This window comes from Aulonocara sp. 'chitande type north' Nkhata Bay, linkage group LG6 (genome assembly GCF_057382095.1).
Source record: "Aulonocara sp. 'chitande type north' Nkhata Bay isolate Kocher_YH1m ecotype deep benthic linkage group LG6, A_spYH_male_GT1.1, whole genome shotgun sequence".
NCBI classification, from domain to species: Eukaryota; Metazoa; Chordata; class Actinopteri; order Cichliformes; family Cichlidae; genus Aulonocara; species Aulonocara sp. 'chitande type north' Nkhata Bay.
The window spans coordinates 11,971,566-11,993,578 of record NC_141349.1 but is presented as its reverse complement, the minus strand read 5'-3'; the positions used below and the strand labels follow the sequence as shown (position 1 = coordinate 11,993,578).

At 39.8% G+C, this 22,013-nt stretch overlaps 1 protein-coding gene across 4 annotated transcripts; it reads left to right on the top strand.

Annotated features, from left to right (window-relative positions):
• Positions 1-508: 508 nt before the first annotated feature.
• On the top strand, positions 509-20,477 carry sun2 (Sad1 and UNC84 domain containing 2). Of its 4 annotated transcripts, XM_086294954.1 has the most exons (17): positions 509-830; positions 6,827-6,888; positions 11,340-11,454; positions 11,565-11,668; positions 11,926-12,306; positions 12,390-12,449; positions 12,623-12,697; positions 13,063-13,202; positions 14,481-14,567; positions 14,733-14,771; positions 15,224-15,418; positions 15,526-15,663; positions 15,768-15,864; positions 16,203-16,318; positions 16,442-16,615; positions 18,078-18,167; positions 18,352-20,477. In XM_086294954.1, the coding sequence occupies exons 3-17, from the start codon at positions 11,342-11,344 to the stop codon at positions 18,466-18,468; spliced, it is 1,926 nt and encodes a 641-aa protein (XP_086151080.1). In that variant the 5' UTR covers positions 509-830; positions 6,827-6,888; positions 11,340-11,341; the 3' UTR covers positions 18,469-20,477. The 4 variants fall into 4 exon arrangements, with proteins under 4 accessions (XP_086151080.1, XP_086151082.1, XP_086151079.1 ...); XM_086294956.1 differs by lacking the exon at positions 6,827-6,888 and having other exon boundaries at positions 510-830; positions 14,481-14,531; XM_086294953.1 differs by lacking the exon at positions 6,827-6,888 and having other exon boundaries at positions 510-830.
• The last annotated feature ends 1,536 nt before the right edge of the window (positions 20,478-22,013 follow it).

Genomic DNA, 22,013 nt, shown 5'->3' with positions numbered 1-22,013 from the left:
AGCTTATGGAAAAATAATCCCGAAGGAGCACACTTGTCGCCGCTAGATGGAGCCATTCGTGTATCTGTTGTTTGCTACCGCTGGAACGAAACCGGAAACGGTTTCAAAGTGTGCCGCATCATAGCTGCGGTCGTGTACAGAAAATAAAATAAATAAATAAACAGCTTTAAAAAGGCACTCTCCGGTCAAAATATCTCTTTAATCTTGCCATTTTTCTTTTTAAAAAATAATTGAAACAACAAAAGGAAGAAACACGAGTTTGGGTTAATTATTATTAATTTTAGAACAAATGATAATCTGGATGCATAGAATAATATGTCTCTCAACTCTGAGAGAACTAGACGGATGTGGTGTCTATTATTCAAAGCACACTTTAAATGGATTTTAATGTTTAGCCCACTGTCAAACTTATATTCTCTTTCGGAAGTTAGATATGCAGAAAAAAAATGAATTTACATTTATTTTCGTTGTTTCGTTGGGCGACCGCTATTTTGCAAACCCTTACCGGAAGTGCTTCTCTTCTTCGCTCTAGCTTGACTCCGCTGCTGTCAACATTTGTTGCGGTGAAACCTCCGAGCTGTCACAGCAAGCGTCTGTTGAGCCCAGTCATGCCATCTAGGTTTAGACTTTACTTGTGGAATTCGTCATGAACCAGGCTGCTATTTTGGGACTAACTGAACAGAGTTGAACAAAACGGGCATGTTTGTTTAAGTTCAGTCTCCGTGCGGATTAATATTTCTGGTTAACCGTCTTTGCTGTTCGTTGGCGTGTTTTTTTTTTTTTTTTGTACTATTATTATTTATCTGCGACGGACTAAACAGTTTAACGAGGTAAGTTACGGGCACGGGGTTAAGGAATCCAAGTGGTAATTCGTGTTTTTTCAGTTTCTTAAGGTTGAATTTTGGACTTTTCGTGTCTCCCTGCATCTCAGCTGCGCTTCAGGATGCTTTTGTCCGTTGGCTGCCCGTTGAGTTTAGCGACTACAGTTTATTGTCAACATTAGCTGCCTGCAGCTCCTGCTCACTCTGAAAGCATGTGGGGTTAGCTGTCTGCTGGAAATGTGTGTTAATTTAGCGATGAATGTAGTTAAACAGCGAAGTTAAATGTCAGCGTGTCATATGTAGGCGGAACTGGTTTGTTGTAATGAGTGATTAACTAACCTGCCATACTTTTCTGCATAGGCTGCTCTGCTAGTCCCCATAAGACCACTACTTAACAACTTTATGTGGGAGTGTTTATGTCTTATTACCATTTTGTTGTTATTATTATTATTATTATTATTATTATTATTATTAGTTGCCATATATTACTTGCGTAGCATTTAGTCTTATTTGTCCACAGCAATACATAACATGAGCTTGGGCATTGAGGGCTACTTTAGCCATACTGAGCTTGGTGCAGGTGCACAAAAGGTTAAATTTCACAAAAAGCAATTATTTTTCTGTACTTCGATCAACGGAGGGCATGCAGGGAATATTTAAGGCCCTCAGAGGGTGTGTCTAAGAAAGGCAAGTGCAAAATTGGCCAAACTGGCGATAACTGTTTTGCTGTAAATAACATGTTTTAACCTTATTGCCATATTAAGTGTGTTGTGTAGGGAAGCATTGTTACATGTACTGGCTAAACAGGTGTTTATCTTTTGTCTCACATCAACCACATCACAACACCAGAAAGAAAAAAAACTACTGGGCTTGTCTGTCGTTACGGTATCATACTATTGTCTTTCAATATGTAACCACAGTTTATTTATTTATTTATTTATTCATTCATTCGTTTATTCATTTTTGTAAAGGTATGTTTAGGTATTGCAAAATCTAATGAAGTGCATAAATCATCCCTGCGGAATTTTCTTTTTGTTTTTGTTTATTTCATGTAAGGATCATAGACTGTATGTAAAAAAGTAGATGTAAACACTATTAAGTTAGACGTGACTAGTGAGGGCTTGATCCGACAGAGCAATCAAGGGACCATTCACTCTGCTAGGGTAGCAACCCCTCAATCTTTAAAGCACACCCTGCTTCATCATCCTCAATCGCTTTTAACTAGAGTGTAGTTTACAAAATGAATATCGTGTTGTATTCAAAAAGCCCCCAAACTGCAGATTGAGATCATTAGTATATGCGTGTAGTGTTTACTGTGGTTGCATCTTTGAGATATGTTTACCATAGACTTTTCCACAGTCTTATTTCTTTTTACTCTCAGAGCTGTTGTCTCCTGCTGGAGTTTAAGAAGAATGCTTCAAAATGAGTTAGCATTTTCTACTTCTGGTTTCCTTAGCCTGAAGTTAACATTTTAATTTTTTTAGAGGCTTTTAACTTTTGTGATCAAAACACACAATATCTTGATCTATAGGATGTATTTCAATAAATACACAATCATGAATATTGAAGCCTTAAGTGTTTTTGTAAAGGCGTTCACTAACAAAGGACCATGGAGACATTGAGCACAGGGTCGTAGTGAAGTCATACAACTGTCATGTAGTAATTTTCTAACCTAACATTGGTCTTTTACTTTAGGGATTGCAATTATGTGTTAAAAATCAGGGTGGGCTAGAAAAACACATCATTCCTGCAGCGGTCTATATTACAGATAAATGCTACTATTAAATGGGGGGAGATTTTGGCAACATTGTATCAATAATTAATACAGGGACACCAGATATTAATATTTTATTAAATAAATTTAAATACTCTGGGAATACTATGAACAACAGGGGTCATCTCACCATCCTGAGATAACAATAATTCGGCTTAACCAAAAAAGTCATCCAGCACTGGACACGAGTAAAAACAGGGCAGCAGGAAAACTCTGTAAACGGCTGCAGCCTAATTTCGACAAATTTGGATCAGCGCAGTTCATGTAATCCAGCTGTTGTTCAGTGTAAGGGAAGTTGGACTTTTTTTACAGTTAAAATTAAAATTGGGATTTTTTTTTTATGCAATCAAGGGCTTGATTTGGAATTATTAGTATGGAAATGGAAGGAGATTAATTCAGAAGATCTTTAAAATAAAGATTGTTTCAACACATTACTTGAAATATATGAGTTTTGTGTGAGGCTGGAAGAAAGCAGATGGGCCTGCCTGAGAGTCTCGGGCAGGGATGGTAAAACAGCTTCGCAGCCCTGACAATAAAGTTTCTTTCATGCAGCAGACTATTTAGAGAGACACTGAGAGAATAAACATTAATTAACTGGGTCACATTGTTGTAAACAGACCTGGTTAGGTAGCAACTTAGCTAAAAAACTGTGCTTAATTATTTTCTCCCCTTAAACTTTACAAAGAGATTGTGGTCCTTTTGTTAGAAGGCAGTGCACACTGATGACTCATCCGCTCTCTGTGAGTGAGTCATATTTCACTGGCACGGTACTAATGTTAGCCACAAACCATGTGCCAGGCTGGTTTGGTTTGATGAAGACTAATTCTCGGCATTCCTTTCTTCCCCCACTCCTTCTTACCGTACCATTTTCCCTTCATTTCTACACTTTCTTCTTCTTCTTCTTCTTCTTCTTCTTTTTTCTGAATTGTTTCAGTCATTCATAAAAGTGTGAAATCATAAAAGTGATTTCACACCTTCTCCATCACCAGCCAAGCTTTCATCTTTGTTGTTCTGCCTGTTCTGTCTCTTCTTTTCTCTCCTGTGTCTCAGTGTCTTTGTCTCAGTCTGCATCAGCTCTTACTCTTCCTTTCACCCTCTACATCTTTGTTGTTACAGGCCGTGTCAGCGTTCCTTCTTTGTCGCTGTCCTGACAGTGAAACAGTGCCCCTCTTTGCCCAGCCCTGAGCAAATAATGCTGCTACATCTCAATCTCCACTCTTTGATTTTGTCCAATAGAGATTCCTGCCGTCAGCTTTACGGGCTCACATGTGTTTTTACATGTGCTTGTGCTTGGGCTGTAATGGTCCTGAACCATTTGGCTTGCACAGTTCAGTTTGGTATGACATTTCCTCGCTTTTATACAGCCTGTGAGTCATACTGTTACTGAAATATAGAAGTCTATTTTTGCCGGCATACTTGGGTTTCTGGAACAGACATTTGAGGCTTTATCTGTAATCATCTGTTATCAGCTGCTGATAGACAGCCTTAGCATGCTAACAGGAGTGGTTGTGAAAGATGGACAGTACTTCCACTTTTACTGAACATTTATCCCTTCATTTACACACAAACAAGTTTGGTGTGTGTGTGTGTGTGTGTGTGTGTGTGTGTGTGTGTGTGTGTGTGTGTGTGTGTGTGTGTGTGTGTGTGTGTGTGTTACTTGGTTCTCAAAATTTTTTGGACCTGCCCCACTTCAGAAGCTGAAAAAAGTTCAAGCAACACACTGATTATTGATTATGAACCACTAACTAGCTTAGAGTTCTCTCTTATAAACAGTAGGCTTGTTATGACAAACTAAATACCTGCACCCAAGACAATACTTGATATTTTAAAAAAGGGTCATTAGTGTCTCCATAGCGTAGTGGTTAAAACATTGGCTTAGTGAAGTGAAAGGTTACTGATATTTTATAAAGGGGTAATTATTTCTCCTAGGTCATGCCAAAAGTATGGCACTGGGTGTGTTAACATTTACAATAACTGTTTAATACTTCTGTGTTGATGTAACAGGAGATTTACTGGCCTCTTCAATTCCTCTTTAAGAGTTGTTTAGTGTTGTGAACGTCAGCTGGTTCAACTGTTAGTGAGGGAGGGGCTGTGTGTCTGCAGTAGTACCGTGTCAAGTCTGCTGCTATCATTGCTGTCGCAAATGGGTGTCTAACCTGATAATAATTCTTAGTTTTGAATAGTATCTGAACCTGTTTTAATGGAAAGTAGCAGCTTTTTTTGGCCTTAATGTTACAGGAAGAACTGGAATAGCCAACTGCAGTGAAAATGCAGTGCCATGATCCCAAAACTGAAGCACATACCAAACGTGTTTTTTTGTTTTTTTGTTTGTTTTTTGCTTGTGTGATTATTACAGCTTAATCAACATACTGGCCTATCACAGATGTAATAGTTTTGCCGTATCCAGGAAACCACATTTTCATCTATTGAACCAGATGTTTGGTGACCCTGGTATATTTTTACAGCCCAGAGCTTAATTCAATTTACTGCTCAGATGTCTCTTTTAGATAAAACTGTGAAAGCAAAAATGCTCATATTGTTGAGCCCTGCTTACTATCATCAAATCCTGTGTTATGTTTTCCACAACACTGTTGACCCGAGGAACACTATAAAAATATAAGTAATTCAGACTTTACTGATATCAAACCCTTCATGCCACCGCCACTGTCTCCACTACATGTAGCACAGCAGGCATCATAGCCGAGCAGGGCGATGTTGTGGCGAGGCGATGTGTGAGCTTTGTTCCAGTAAATTTTCTTCTTCTTCTGCTTCTTTTGACTTGTTTTACACTCTAAGAGACTATACTAATTATATGAGTCAGTATATTTATATGGGAATTTCTTACTCTGACATTCTGACATTTTTGAATTATTTTTGTTGGTGTCGAATCATCCAAAACAAATTCTTTATACAGCTGTTTATAAATGATTCCAGTACAGTACAAATGGATAACTGGTGGATTTCCACACTGTTTGGGAGACTCTGTCATTTCACTTTTTCATCTTTCATTTGGACTAAATGGCTGAATGTGATGCACTTGTCACTGTTGTCCTTCTTCATGATTGAGGCAGATTTATTTCTGTGGGAGCTGTGCAGTTTGTGCTGCCTATTCTTGATGAAAAGCCGCTTTTGTGTCTTTCTGCACCTGATTCCCACAGGACCTGAATCAGGCTTCTCTGTCTCTGACGGGGGGGGGGATGTTGTCATCCTCACATTTGTACATTATTGGCTTTCCATACTGCACATTCTCATGGAGGAATCAGACCTCAATGACAGATCCTGTGAGCAGTGCAAGGGTGACCAAGGCAGAACATGTTTTCTCAGCAGCTCTTTAGAAGTGAGATGCTTAGAAATTAAATGAAAGGCCTCAAATCAGTCACGCGGGCATTCCAGGACAAAAACAGCTCTCTCAGTTTACAGCATGAACAGACTATTGTAAGATGTAATTGGGTTTTAGATCAAGCGGACTGGACGACAAGCCCCAAATAAGGAAAGTAAACCTACACAAGAATGTGGGACGCAGTCAAACACGGCTGCAGTGTTTCAGTGGAATGAGCAAAAGAGGAGGGACATCTTGGTGCAGCAGTGTCCTCTGTGTGGGGTGGGGGTCGGTGATGTTCAGGAGGAGAATTGTGCTGAGCTAGGCTCCACTGAGATGCCACTTAAAGTGTAAGGGAGGTTTTAGGGGAATTAAGTTCAAAATACTCCCCCTCTCTACGCTCTTAGCTTAAGCCTCTTGACGTATTAAGAAGAAAGAAATGTAAATGTGTGTTTCCTCAGCAGCAGGTCCAGGCTGCTTGCACTGTTTAGTCTAAATAAACATGACCCTTGTTTTTCTGTTTTGTTCTTATGATGGGATCTGCAGATTAGATTGTTAGACATGATGGGATTTAAAAAGAGCTCTTACCTGTCACATGCTACAAGAGCCCCTCCATCTAATTTAAATTTAAACAGCCTGGTTGTTTGATAGAGAGAAGAAGGTGCAAGTTACAAAAAATAAACAGATTTAATATGCATCTTCATAGGAAAGATGTATTGGAAACGTAGCTGTCTCTGCAACAGAGCAGTTTCAGTATGATGGTGTGTTTTCCTTATTCACAGTAAACAGAACAGGCTGGCTGTAGCAACCACCACAGGGGCTGCAGGGCGTCGTCAAGTACAGTGTTGCTGTTATTGGCTGTTTACATCAAAACGGTGTGGCTGCTGATATTTACTCTTTTCTCTCTTTCAGTCTTTCACCCCCTCGAGTCTTGAATCAACAGACGAGCAGAGGGTGACAAAACTAGAGAAAAAGTATGTAAAGAGTTTGTGTGGTGTTGTTGAGCATGTTTGCTGGACAAAGTTTGTTTGTAAAGCAAGGTCATGATTTGTAAGTAATTATATTAAACAACAACAACAAGGCAATCGCCCATTTTTTTAAAGTGAGGGTTTCGGCGCGCATGTGTCCTCGTGCATCAGCTTCCTGTCTGTTAGATGCACAGACGCAGCTTCCCTTTTTGTCATCTTCTGCCGCTCATTTCAGTTGCACAAGTCTGCAGTGATCGCATCCCCGGCTAATGACATCAAGGCTTTTATTGGATGTCAGCTCTGATTGCGTTAAAACTTCCGAGACAGGAAGGCTGCTTTCATGAGAACAGTCAGAAGCTAAAAGAAAGGATCGCAGAGAGAATCTAAAGGCTGGTGGATTTCCTGGGGGCCTCTACTTGTCACTGAGCTGAGAAACGCCCCGTGCAGCTAGCATTTCTAACTTTCAGCGTCCTGTTACTGTCGAACGCCTCGTTTTGTCTGATTGTCTGGAACTGTAGCTGCAGGTATGTACTGGTGCTCTTCTTTTGGTCTTATCAGTGATGTGCAGCAGGAAAGAGGGTTAATGTGGAGTTGAATGTTTTGACCCCATCGTCAGAGCACTGCTCGTGTTTTGTGTTTCTGTAATGAATTGAATGTGTAACAATAAACTTGCTGCAGGAGCTGTCAGGCGGTAAAGCTGCTGCTAATTATCCGCACTGTAAGAGCACATCGTGGACCAATGGGATCACTTAGCTTAAGATGCTTGTTACATAATCTTTACGATGCCTGCCGTGCTGAAAGTTAACCTCATAGATGTTTTGTAACAACATAGAGCTGTTCAGATCCTTCTCGCTACCTGTGATAGTCTCTGAAGATTTTCTGAACTTTAAGTATGCGGGGTCTGTTAAGGTATGCATCTGTGTGTGCATGTGTGTCTGTCTATCATGTATTCTATACTGTAAATGTGTCTGCACTGTAGCGTAATGAAAGTGTATGTCCTTGTTTTTTAAGCTTTGCATGTACAAATGCCTTCATGGTGTTTTTGGGGGGTTTATATTTACTCTGTAAATCTTGGTGCTGTTGAGTGTTTGTGCAGCAGGACCGATTAGCTGGATTACAGGCAACCAAGATTAACCAAAAGAGCATCTGTCAGTGACATACTACTAATATTACTTCTACCACAACTACCGCATCACTATTACTGCTACTGTGCGTTTCACTGTGCTGCTGCTTTACTGTTTTATTGTAATAATAATGCCACATTCTTAAAGGTGAACATATGGTCTTATTTATTTAATGTGATTACAGGAAATATCATTACTGAAACATGCAAGTCCTAAAAGATGCATTGAGCTGCCAGTTTGACTTACTGGGGTCACCAGTTCTTGACTCCCCGTAGAGATATTTATGAAATGAACGAGAGAAAAGTTGATGTGAAAATGAAAAAATGTGACCGAAGCAAAAAAAAAGAAAGAAAACATTGCTCAGACACAGCAGATGGAAATAGCCACTGCAGTCATTCACTGGTTTGTGAAGTCCCATTTTGAATTTGAATTGGCATTATAGTATTCAGTAGAGCAGGGCGATATGACCAAAAATATTTATCACGATATACATTTGAAAATTTGCGATAACGATATAACTGACGATAGGGCTGCTCGATTATGGCAAAAATGATAATCACGATTATTTTCACTGAAATTGAGATCACGATTATTTGACGATATTTATTTAACCCTTTAAGACCTACTATAGAACCAAGTCCACCAGAGCTTATATTATTTTTTTTACATGCTGTAGTGCCATTTGTGGGAGCATTTCAAGTTGCTATACAACTGTTATAGCCCATATTTTACTAATATGTATGCATTAAGTCCATAGTAACTACATTAATTGCAAAAAAGTGCAATAAACTACAAAAAAAATTGAAAATCGCTTTTGTTTTGTTTACATATATTTCTACTTGGAGAAATTTAAGAGGTTTATCCCTCAAAACTTTAAATACAATAAAGTTGCAAAAAATAGTTTACAACAACAGGAAATTTATTTTGAGTGTCTTCATAGTTTTATTTTGGAGATACAGCAATTTTTATATATTGCAGGAAAAACAAAAAACAATCCTATGATGCAAATTTGCAAAGAAAACAGCATGTGCATCATTTCACTGTGGGAAGTGTTACGAACAGCTGATAGGAACGGCAAAGCGTGTTTCTGGAATATTATGTTTTTGTTGCTGCAAGCGCTTTTTATGCAATTTTTGCAAAGCTATATGTGGAACGAAACCGTGACCGAGGACAAGCTGATGTCATAAGATGTAAGTACAACTCCTCCGGTTTCATATGCAAAACAAATTATTGCGCTAGCTTACACGGTTCAGGTTCTACAGGGATTTAAAAATAGTTACGCAAAACGGAGCAAAACGGAGCGTGCTGCTCTGACCGGCTTTAAAGGGTTAACAATGACTTTAAAAAAATAATATAAAATAGTGTGCAACACCACTGAAGTTTTTTTTTAAACTCTCTTTTCAACCAACGGCAGTCACTCTCCAAATAACTTCTGCTTAGCTTTCCGAGCTTCCCTCGGGTCCTCTTAATCAGCGGTCTCCAACCTTTTTTGCGCCACGGACCGGTTTATGCCCGACAATATTTTCACGGACCGGCCTTTAAGGTGTCGCGGATAAATGAGGGAGGGGCTAATAATCGGCTCAGTCATTTTTAATGATCGTTGAAAGCCCAGATCGTAATCGTGATTAAAATTCGATTAATTGAGCAGCCCTAACTGACGATATAATTGACACTAGACAAAACACTTTACAACTCCACAACTTTATTAGTGAAAAAAAAAACCATCAATGTATTTTCACTTAAACAAGCAGCTGTTTTTTATGTGCATTAAAGTTATATAAAAATTTAACAGTGCAAATGCAAATGCCTTGCTGACAGTTTAACCAAAAGGCATTTCCAGTGGAAATTGGCCGGCATATCCTCAGCATAACCATGTATAATATCCACAAAACTTAAAAAGAGGTTATACACACACAATATGGTAATATTATGTTGAAGCACAGTACATATCACTCCGCGAGGCTCCTGCCTACGATAGCCGTAATGCTCCAACAATCCATCAAGCGGTGCGGGTTCGTAGCTTAGCAAAGTCGTACTAAAACGTCTGACAGATTTTCGAGCGCCGTGTACCACATAAAATCGTTTCAAGGTCAGTAAACACAACCAGAATTCATACATAAGGCACACGGGATTATAAGGGGCTCTGTCGATTTTCAGAAAAATCAAAGGATTGATTTTAAGTGTGCTGTATTTTCCAAACACCACGGTAATAACGGCGGCCCGCTAGCATGCGCTACCAAAAACAGTGCTCTGTTGTGTATCTGATGGACGAAAGCTAAACCAGTTCCACACCAGTGAAGTTGCAGCATTTTTACAAACCAATTCTGATTCATCCGTTTTATTCAACGATCCGCTTTTGCTCTTCTCATTCTCTGTCACCGGCACGCTTTTTCCGCCATGTGCGTATGAAAACAAAGGCACTGCGCATGCGCGTTTTACCCATATTCTATGGCGATATTTCATTTTCTTATCATTGCCCAACATTATACCGGTATTACTGTGAACGGTATGATATGGCCCAGCCTTACTATTCAGTCTCTGTGTGTTCTGGAGCTAGAATTGGGTGTATTTGAATAAGAGGGTGAGTTTATCAGCAAGCTTCATTAGTAAGCTGTGCCCAGAGGCGTATTGGAGTAAAGATTATTTGATGGTTACCACGCAGCAAGTTGTTTGTCAGAAAGTTGAATTAAAAATGCTCCAAAGGGCAACAACACCACAGACTTCTGTGGGAGGTCCAATTCAGTGGCTCAGAATTGGACCTGACTCCTAGCGGAAAGCTACTAGCCCCCTACTACATCACTGTTCTATATGTCTTTCATATTTAAAACTGTCTTTAATTCTTGAAACTGTTTGATTGTGCTTTACTCTACACCTTCACATATAACACTGAAGTCTTCCACAGTATCTGTACATTGACAGTCACAGTTTATCTTTTCTCATCTTTTTCTTGCAGATGATTTCTAACTTTTAAGCCAAGCATATTAAGTTATATAGAAGAGGCACAATCACTAATTATATTACTAATTATATTGTGGGCAATTTCTTGGTTAGCGATGGTGTATTCACTCTATCTAAATTAAGCTGGCAAATGAGGTTACTGTAGGTGAAAACTGCAGTTTTATGTAGGCCTAAGGATTATGTATTAAGAGTAGCTGAAAGCAATCTAAACACAATGCAGCAGTGTTTGCTGTGGACTTCAAAACACCACACTAAAATCCTATTCCACTGCTCTGACTAGGTCTGCTGATTACAGGGATTATCCAATTTCAGTAACTCTGTTATGTATATTGAGTAAATTGAGACTTACTATCTTTCCCTGTCTGTGTGTTTCAGTCATGTCTCGCAGAAGTTCTCGCCTGGTTTCTGGTGGCTACTATAATTCAGATGAAGAATCTGACTCAAGCAGCGTGACCAACATATCTATATCCTACCGTGAAAACCCTGTTAAGTAAGTTACTGGTTTCTGTGCCCTTGTGCTTGAAGCTTTTTTTCTACATTCTGATTGTCAGTCTGTAATGTAACCCTGCCTTTCTCTCTTACCAACTTTTTCTTCTTCAGGGTTTTCAAGAAGAAGGCCGGGACCCGCAAGCCCGCCTCCCGTACCTCCAGCAGAGCCAACAGCAATACTAGCTCCGCTGCCCCTGACACACCTGTCACTCCAGGTCAGTATGCTGCGACGGTGCATAAGTGGTAATGACATAATATCACAATCTGAAAGTTTTCAGAGTAGGTTAAAGAGAAAGTTTCCAAACTGTTGCCTATAACAAAGCTTTGGATTACTTCTAACCCCTTATCGGTATTTTACTGACTGTCAATTATTTAGTTACTCTTTGTAATAATGGACACAGATGGAGTATTGGTGTAAGGAACCTAATTTATTTATCTCATTTTCTGCTTCTTTCTCTCATCTGGCTCTTAGTCCCATCTCCATTAACCATTGAGAGCCAACCTGTCATGAGGACCGTATCTTTCACCCCATCCACAGCCACCCCGCGGCCTGCCCTGACCCCATCATCATCATCAACCCCGAGGCAGACACCCCCTCATTGCCACCCAGCATCTCCAGGAAACAGCTCTCCTGCAGGGCACTGCAGCTCTAGCAGGCCAGGATTACAGTTTAGACCCAGCCATAAGGAGCTGAGTCAGAGTGGCGTGGACAGCTCAGGGTACTCGTCCTCTGAGGGTACTTACAGGAAGCCCATGGCCGCCCCCTGCAGCACTGGTAGAGTCAGCATTAACACTGGGGATCCCAATACCGGATACAGAAGCAGAATCAAAAGTGCCTTCAACAGCCTTAGCGGTGAGTGTTGAAGTTTGCTTGTGTTTGCGTGTCTTTGCGCTGCCATGTAATAATCTCTTTGTTCGTGTTTGTTCTTTTGGCAGACTCAGCCCTGATGCTCGGTGCGACAGTATGTGCAAAAACACATGACGTGGCAGCGTTAGGTATGGTGTTTGTATATGATCATTGTTACTTCTTGTAGCTGAAGCTCAGTATGGATCTACATGTGCCTGTGCATTATATACAGATCCTACATACTTTTTCTTAGTTGCTGCATGTGATTTGGCTCTAGCTTATCAAAATCCCTGCAAATCAACGTTCCTTCTCTTCCCCGCAGCTAATTCTCTAATCAGCAGTCGCATGAAGAAGGCTTGTGGTGTGGCTCTCCTCCTCCTCCTCATCTTACTTTTATGTAAGTAACATAAACGAAATCGAATATATTCTGTGTTTTCAGAAAGCCGCTGTATTTTCTGCTTGATCTACTTTCCTGAAGACAGTACAGTAATCTTCTATGAGCTTGGGGTTTCCCCTCAAAAGTAGGCGTGGTAGGTTCTGCCGCAGAGGGTTCTTAGACTTGCAAAGCAGCACTGCTTAGTCTGCTCCCTGCATCATGTGGTGGGGTTTTACTCCCTTCTCCACCTCATTGTGACTGTATGAGTCACTGTAAATGTCAGTCACTACAAGAGGCTTTCACTGTTGAATATTAGAGTTGGGTGATCTTGCTTTGTGTGCTTCTGAGTGCTGTTGTTCAGGAACTATCCCTTCTGTTTTCTCCAGGTCTTTGGTTGTTCCTTCCCTTGCTCACCTCTTTCATCACCCGCATGAATGTCACAAAGAGCCCATCACAGACACAGCCTGTTGTGCCTGCTACTCCTCCTCCTGCCCAACCCAACAACATCTATTCCAAACCTGTGGTGGTAGGGCTCTGCAACTGACTGTTTTTCTTGCTGGTTAGATTGATGGGTGATGGATCAATCTAACTGTCTGAGTGACTAAGTAGATTGATTAATTATAAATGACAAACTTTTATAATAGTGCTCAAGCTCAAATCTTCAAGGCCTGCACGAGGGGTTATTTAACAATGCCAAACCACAGCAGCAGTCGTCTCAAGGTGTAAAGTTCAAATCCAATAATACCGAGAGAACTCCAACAGATGGCAGAGGCAGCCATTTGCTCCCAATACAATACATATTTTTAAATGAAATCTTGATATTGTTTAAGTAATGGTAATAATGATATAAATCATTGTGTAGTTGTTTGTTTATATGCAATTGATAGTCCTGTCTCACTATATCCGTGCACTTGTATTTTAAATTTTATTCATTTATCCAAAAAAAAGCAGACAATGAGTTAAAGATGAATTTGACTGTTAGCAATCATTGTTGTTTTCTTCAGTGTAACCTGGTATCATGGCGGCCCAAGCTTGAGATTTGCTAGTGTAGTATTTTCCCAGCACACATTTGTGGATTTTTAAAGGTTCACAGAGTCTGTTTTCTCCACTGTGGGTGGTTTACAAATTGAAAGTGAAAGATCAGCAGTTTGATCCTGAGAGGAGACACAAATCCCTTGGGGGATCATGACGGATCAAAAATCAGCCAGCAAAGCTACCTGCTGTGGTGGTGATGAATTGGAAATAAGAGAGCTGCTGAAAGGTGCTTTTTACTGTATTTTCTTTATAAATCTTTATAAGTGCATCACATTCTCAGTTAAAAGAGTTACAGTTTGAGAACAACGACACTCTCATCAATGTCATTTCTCTCTTACCAAGCTACCTTTGGTTGTTCTCTTATTCACAAGGGGTTGCGACAGCAGGCAGCACCACATGTTTGATTCACAGGATATTTTGCACCAGTTACCCGTCCTGACACAAACCCAAATGCAGCCACCTGCAAATGTGTAAAGCGCTACACTTTGGAGCCCCACTGTTCTCTAACCAGCTAAACAGAGTCAACAAGGGATGGGATTTATGATGTTTATGATCAAAACTTTGAGACTTAGTTGTAAGTCCTTCAAGAAGTTCACCGGTTCAGGGACCTCTCAGTCAATTCTGAAGCATTTTTAAAGGTCAAAAATATATTTAATGTAATAGCTGTTCTGATTAAGCTTGCTGTTATGAGACTCTTAATATGTTTGTATGAAAATTTGGGTTCTTTTTTGTTGCAGTAATAGCTTGTTGTTTTTGTATTTTCAAACAGGATCCTACCATTGTGTCTGCTGTAGTAGATGAAAAGATGCAACGTCTTCTGGTAACAAACCATTTCCTTGCAGTCAGGAGTAAAAAAGTCTGCACCCTCCCTCCACACACGCACATGCACAAACAAAAATTAAGCTGTCTAACCATATCAGAATAAAACAAAGGAAAACTAAAATAAATGCATTGGTGTTACTTTGAGACCTTGCATGTTGATCTATTTTGAGGTGAAAGTGATGTGTTGCATCTGTTACAGGTGGAGCTGCAGATGAAGCAGGAGCTGCTTCTCTCCCAGGTGAGAGAATCTCTTTCTGGTTAACCCTGTGGGTGGTAGAGCTTCTGCCCACGGATGTCAGAAAGGAACACAGGCTAATAGTAACAGGGTCAAAACTCAGGTATGCTAGAGTGACATCTAGTGGTTGACATCTAGAGCAAATGCAGAGGTTTGTTTACTAACCTACAAGCACTCGGGAAGTACAGTTGCTGAATAATTCCCCAAAGGCATAATTTCTGATTTGAAGAGAATTTATTTTAAAGAAATTTTAATTTGATTTAAGGTTTAGAAACAACAAAAAGGCTTTCTGATAAACGGGTAACCATGGTTAGCTTTTAGGATGAACATATATGACTTAAAAACCTGGCTTTAAAACATGAGATCTAAAATTTATGAAAGAGACAGCCTGGTATCTATGAGCTCACTTCACCTATCAGCATGTCATGTTTTCCTTCACTTGTTTTTTCTAACAGATGAAGGAGAGACTCCAGCTGGAAATGCGCGATATGAAGGCCAAGCTTGAGGCCACAGACTCCGACAGTCGGCAGCATCTGGAGCAGCAGGTCACAAGGTTGAGCAGCCGGATGGCAGATTATCAGTCAGACAGCAGCACTGCTGCTGCCAGCCTCACCCTCAGAATCCAAGCTTTAGAGGATCAGAATAATAAGGTAAAAGTCCTGATAGGTTCAACTTATCTATATTTAAAGCAACCGAAGCTTAATGAATGCAGTCTGGAACTTTGCCTGGGTTTTATGCATAGTCTTTTCTCTTGCAGTTGGCCCAGGAGTTGTCATCCATCCAGGTGATGCCTCCTCCAGCCCCCTGCCCTGATCCTACCAACACACCTATACACAATCACCTCACACCTGAGCTCCAACATGCCATGGAGAAGTGGCTCACTGACCGCATCAAGGTAACTAGTAGTAACTGTGTGTGTGTGTGCGCTTATGCTGCTAGATATGAGTTGTTACACCTGTCAATACTTAATAGTATACTCTGTTTGTGAATGTGAATAAGGAGCAGGATGCAATCAGGCTCAGCAGCAGTGGAAGCTGCGCAGACTGTGGACGTCCCATGGCTGATAAAGTGGCTGACTTTGCCCTGGAGACTCAAGGTCAGGAATGTTTGGATAAAGATCAAATTGTTTTTGCTAAAATTCAGTGTGTGCATGTGTGTGTTTGCTGTTTTTGCACCCAAAAAAACACTTTTTAAATATTTAGTTATTGGTTGTTTAATTTATTTGCGTGTTGATTTGTCTTCTGTAATTATTCTAAATGACATTCATGCATCTTGTCATCAGTCATCAGCAAAGATTGTTGTCATTTAATCTTACACTCTATAACATATAGAAGATTAAAAAAAACATTTCAGAACTCTTATTGCCCTGTGTGTGTGTGTGTGTGTGTGTGTGTGTGTGTGTGTGTGTGTGTGTGTGTGTGTGTGTGTGTATAGGTGCCAGTGTGATCAGTACCAGGTGTTCAGAGACGTACCGTATTCGTTCAGCATGTGTGACCCTGTTTGGTTTCCCTCTTTGGTATCCATCTGAAAGCCCGCGCACTGTCATTCAGGTACAATGACCATCAGTTTGCTTATCTGTTCCCTCATTGTCATTTTACCCTCAGGGCTTTTCACTTTAGACTGTTAGCCCTTTCATTTTTACTAACTACATCTCCCGCTGTCTTCCTCCCCAGGGTTACCCAGTGCTGCTTCCAGGGAAATGCTGGGCGTTTCATGGTGTCCAGGGAACACTTGTGATCTCTTTGTCCCACCCCATACGGATAACTCATGTGACACTGGACCACCTACCACGCTACAACTCTCCCACTGGCCGAATTGACTCAGCACCCAAAGACTTTGAAGTCTATGTGAGTGCTTCCAGTGTAGAAACAGTGTGGGGACACATGACTGCCTGCTCTTGCTTAAAAAAAAAGAAAAGAAAAAGCTGCCTGCAAGTCAACATGAAGCAGGAAAATAACCAGTAGCCAGCAGTCAGTTCATCATTAATGAGAGTTTGTGAGCTCGTGGGTCTTAATGACTCAGCTCAAACATAGATACATGGAGGGAGCAGGGAGGGTACTCGTGGTAAGGAAAGAGCGAACCCACCAGGTCTGTTTGTCCTCAGCCAGAGCATCACGTACTTTTTAGGATATACAGATGTACTACAATATCTGTCAGACGTAAAGATGTGAAATTATACCTCAGAGGCAGCATTTGTGGTTGAGACATTTAAAGCTGCTGCTAAGTCATGCTGGTTCTCAAGTACACATGCTTACACAAATTAACCAAAACATCAGATTGAACTGCACACAGTACACATGTGATCACATTTCCAGCAATAACTCAAGTAACAACACACGCTCTGCATTTGTCCACGGTGACAGCACACACTGGATTTTAAAGCTTTAGCATTTTTGCCTCTGCCATGTTCCATTATTGGTGTCAGAACTAAATGTATATGGATGAAAGCTAGCAAGCATGGTTTGCAAGCTGGATCTTAACCTTGTACAGCCTGAACCATGACATGAAAATATTTTTTATTTATGTATTTATCTATTTTTAAATGGATATTAAATCTTCTGAAATATGAATTGAAACAGTAGAGAAATATCAGTTTGCATATACGAGTTTTCATATGTATCAGTTTTGCTTTGTCTGGAAATTTATTCAGGTGTTTGAAGACAAAAATTCCATTGATCATGTAGAGATTAACACTGTTAAGACTGTTTTACTCACCTTAACTGGACCACAGCTGTTTGTAAAAGTAACCGTGCAGCTTAGATAATTCCATGAAAAATCCACCAAAGGCACCAAAAGAGCACACACATCTCTAAGTTTAAGCCTTTACAGTTAAAGGTTAATACACTCCATACACTTGTTGTAAAGGCCGAAAGTAGCTGCAGGGCAAAACTACCTTTGTACCATTGTGCTGTAAATTTGCGCTTTTTAGCACAGGAGCCAGCTTCAAGTGTAACCTTGAGCAGCTGCAGTTTTTTACTGAATTTCCCACAGCAGAGTTTTCTGCTTGACAGACACGCATACCTGCCAGTTATTACATTCATTTTCTTCCACTTCCTATTAAAAAGCCTCGGCACAATGTGATAGCTACAAATTGTAACTTTTCTGATATTTGTAGTTCATGAATTTGACTTGTTTATTATTTCACTTGTCATTTTTTAAATGTGGATGATCTAAATCTGCCATTTATCAACCGTAGGACCTAATATAGGAGTACTGTATGGAATTAAGTCTCAAAGAAAACCTTTGAGAGTGACATAAAGCCAATTTTAATATTGAAATCTGACCCAGGTGCCATTTGTCTCTTTCCAGGGGATGGAAAACGACACAGAAGAAGGAACACTGCTGGGGACGTTCACTTACAATGAGTATGGAGAGCCAACGCAGACGTTTAAGATTCCTGTGAGTTCAAATGAGCCCATCTTAATATTTACCGCTCATTATATTTACAGAGCACGAGCAGACTACTTCTGCTTCTGTATAAAGTGTAGTAATCATAAGTGTTTGTTGCATGCTCTCCCTTACACTTAGATTTTGTTGTTTAACTTTCTTTCCTATCTTTTCTTTTCTTCTCCGCCTCACACAGAATCCGAGCGACATGGTTTACAGAGTCGTGGAGCTGAGAGTTCTCAGTAACTGGGGTCACGTCGAGTATACGTGTCTTTACCGTTTCCGTGTGCACGGAAAGATCGCCACCACGTGAGGCTTCAGACTCACTCGGAGTGACTTGAGTGGCCAAATGCTACTGAAAAGTGTTTTAGTGTTCACACGCACAACTCTTTGTTTCAGCTGTGTTTTACTGGGGTTTTTCTAACCTCTTAATATTAAAGGATAAAAACGTGCACGATCCTTGTTGTGCAGTGCACATTTGCTTTTGCTTTGACAAAAGTCTACATGGAAGTTTAAGGTTCTGGCAACTTGCTTTCAATTATATGACTGTGCCACAAGATCCTTTTAAAGCTTTTCTTATTACAAACTATTATTATTAACAATCTTTTTTTCCTACTTTGCATGTGTACAGCGCTCCATCCCACCTGAGAGTTCTCTGGTAAAATAACATCTCTTTCCGTTTTGTTGCTGGGAAGCCACAGAGGAGTTGAGTGTTCAACACCTTGCTCAGTGGCACAGTGACAAGTCATAGAAACAGTCTCTTATTTTATTTACTTGTCCTGGTTTCTATAGCTGGTTATCAGCTTTATTCATCTTTCCATCTTAGACCAAATGAGTCTCAGTATTTTATGTTTTTACAATTAAAACAGAAAATAATCTAGTTTGTCTAGCGCTCAGTCACATATGTTGCCTGATACCTGAACAGGTTGAAAACACTGTTTTGTTTTGTTTTGTTTTGTTTTGTTTTGTTTTGTTTTGTTTTGTTTTGTTTTGTTTTGTTTTGTTTTGTTTTGTTTTGTTTTGTTTTGTTTTGTTTTGTGCTTCTTCTTTTTGTTATTTGGTGGAAATACACAGAGGGCAGCAGTGAATGTTTTCTAATCAGCAGTGCTTGATGTTCTTAAAGGAAAATGTAATTTCATATCACTATGAAAGGTAAAATATGCAGCTTGGTAACATTTCCTTTCAGCACGTTTTGACACATCAGTGTGGATTTTCCTTCTGGTACTTGAATACTTGAAAAGCTGTTTTTCTAACCTCTTTGACAGACGTCGTGTTGAAGCCATGACAGCTTTGTTTTTTACTCTGTACATAATGCTTACATTTGTATGAAATGTTTAACCAGGATAGAAAAAAGTGCTATTTATGCATAAAACAGAAATTCTTTTACAAATTCTTTTTGCTCCGTCCATTTTGTAGGACCAGCTCGAGAATCATTTTGAATTATTGTCAATTATTATGTCAGATCTTTGGATTGTGTCATTCAAAACCCAGAAAACACAATTTCACACAATGACAGAATTTTTGTTTTTATTTGTTGTACATTTTGACAGAAGATGAGAGAAAGTATCATTTACAGAATGACATGAAATGTTCTTCCTGATTTCAAGCAGTTCAGATTTGGATAACTTAACAAAGGGTCAGGTTTTCAGAAGTATTATTATTGTTTGTGTTTTGTCTATTTAATAGATGCTGATATATACAAGTTGTTAAACAAAGGAGACACAGTGTCATTAACACATGTTTTCAAAAAGTAATGTTAAAGTGAAATGAAGATATATTTTTGCATTGATGGCTGTTTTATAAATGATTGTTTACATTCCTAAAAAGCTTAATAACCACTCTCCTGGTGTACTGCAGGCTATAGATAAACTGAACATTGTAGACAATACAATACACGCAATAATACACGCTAATGTTGTTAAATGTGTTTAACATGTTCACTTACAGTTTTCACTTTAATCCTTAAATAGCTTGATTTTGCATAACTAAACATTCCAACATGTGTCTAATAGACTCACATTTGCTGAAGCATTGTTTAAAAATGTAAGTATTGATGGGAGCCTAGAGCCTACACCTCAGAGTGTATCATTCCTCTTATTTGAACAGTGTTAAGGTTTAGGTAGATCAATCAGGTTCATTTTCTCTATCCTCAAATGTTAAATTGATCGATTGATTGACAATAAAAAACGTTTGTTTTCTATTTGGATTTTAGAAATCTCGTCTCACACGGAGCCCTAAAGTGTTCTGCAGAGTATATGACTACATTTTTGTCTGTAAGCCAAATTTGGATATTTGAGTTCTAAAATAAAACAATGCAATATGTCTTTGTTGTACTTGTTGTACATCCAGTGACGCTCATCGTGGTTATTGACAAATTTACTTCCTGTTCCTGAGTCAAAGACATGAGAGAGAAAAATGTCAGGTTTGCATTCAAGCATTTAAAGGCATAAAGCAGCTACCAGTAGATTTTTATTAAACTGCAGAAAATACCAACAACTTAGTATTATGGTTAAAAATGAATTTTTAGATATTGCTGATCACTGTGCAGGTTGCAGCTCAGCTTTTCCATCACGTTATCAGCCGCTCTGCACTCTTGCATCAGTTTTAGTCTCAGCTGATTTTGGGCAGCTGCTTCGTCCGGATGAGAAAAGTCAGAGGCTGAACAAAGCTGCTCATGGAGAGAATCCAGTAGGCCACACAGGTGACAACTGAATAGGGCTTGAAAGAAGTGGGACCAAGCTGCCTCAGCAGGTATTCTCCAATGGGGGGGAGGTAGTGGACGTTGATTATGACCAGCGCAGACAGCACTATTTTGAATGCTCGCTTTTTAACTGGGTGGACCTCTTTTCTGCTGGGCCCTGACTGGCGGAGAGACTTTAGAATCAGGGTGCTGCAGGTTGTTACGACCACAGTGGAAAAGCTTATGATTGCTAGTATCACATTCCACTTATACCCTGCAGAGACTTTGACCAGAAGGCAGCAAGCAGCAGTGATGGCACTCCCCATCAAGCATAACGACAGCTGCAGTTTGGGATCCTTGAGCCGCAGAAAGAACAGAGGATGGCAGACTGCTACGTAGCTGTCCAAACTCAAAAAGCAAAGAAAAAGCGGTCCCCCTCCCTGGTTTAAACCCCACGCCAGGAAGCTAGTGGCCTCCATTGACTGATTAAACCAAAGATTAATGCATTCACCCACGACTGTGATACAGAACAGCATATCGATTACTGCCAGGTTCAGTGTGAAGATCTCTGAGGTAGAGCAAATACCAGGTTTGCGCAACAGGAGGTAAATGACCCAAGCATTAGTTGGTAGTCCTAGTGGTGGCACAGTCACTACTGTGGGCAAGAAGTACCACAAAAATATTTCAGTCGCTGCCGTGGAGTTTCCCATGTGTCTGCGTTGAGCTCTGTCAAAAACAGAAGATATTTTACAAATTGAAATTTCAACGAAATACTAAAAATAACTAAAACACAACACTGATACATTATTACCTTACAAAGTCTTAACAGCGTGAAATACACTGGGCACTTGCTTCAATTCCAAAAAACAAATCTTTCTACTCTAGACAGATAATTACTTCGACTCATCTAAACAAACACTGCTTCTTTATTTTGCATGTCACATCTTATGCCAGGTGCTGTTTTGCACACTTTGTTTCGTTTAAAGAAATGATGCAAATTCACTCTATCTGTCACGTATTTACCAGCTCTATTGTTATCATAGTTCTGTTTTCAGCTTCTCATTTGTTTAGGTGATGTGGTCTCCTGTGAGCTGAACAACAACACAGTTTGATTTAACCCACCGTTTGCTGAAATCTATTAACAAATAATCCTGATTAATTAGTAGAATCTAGACTTT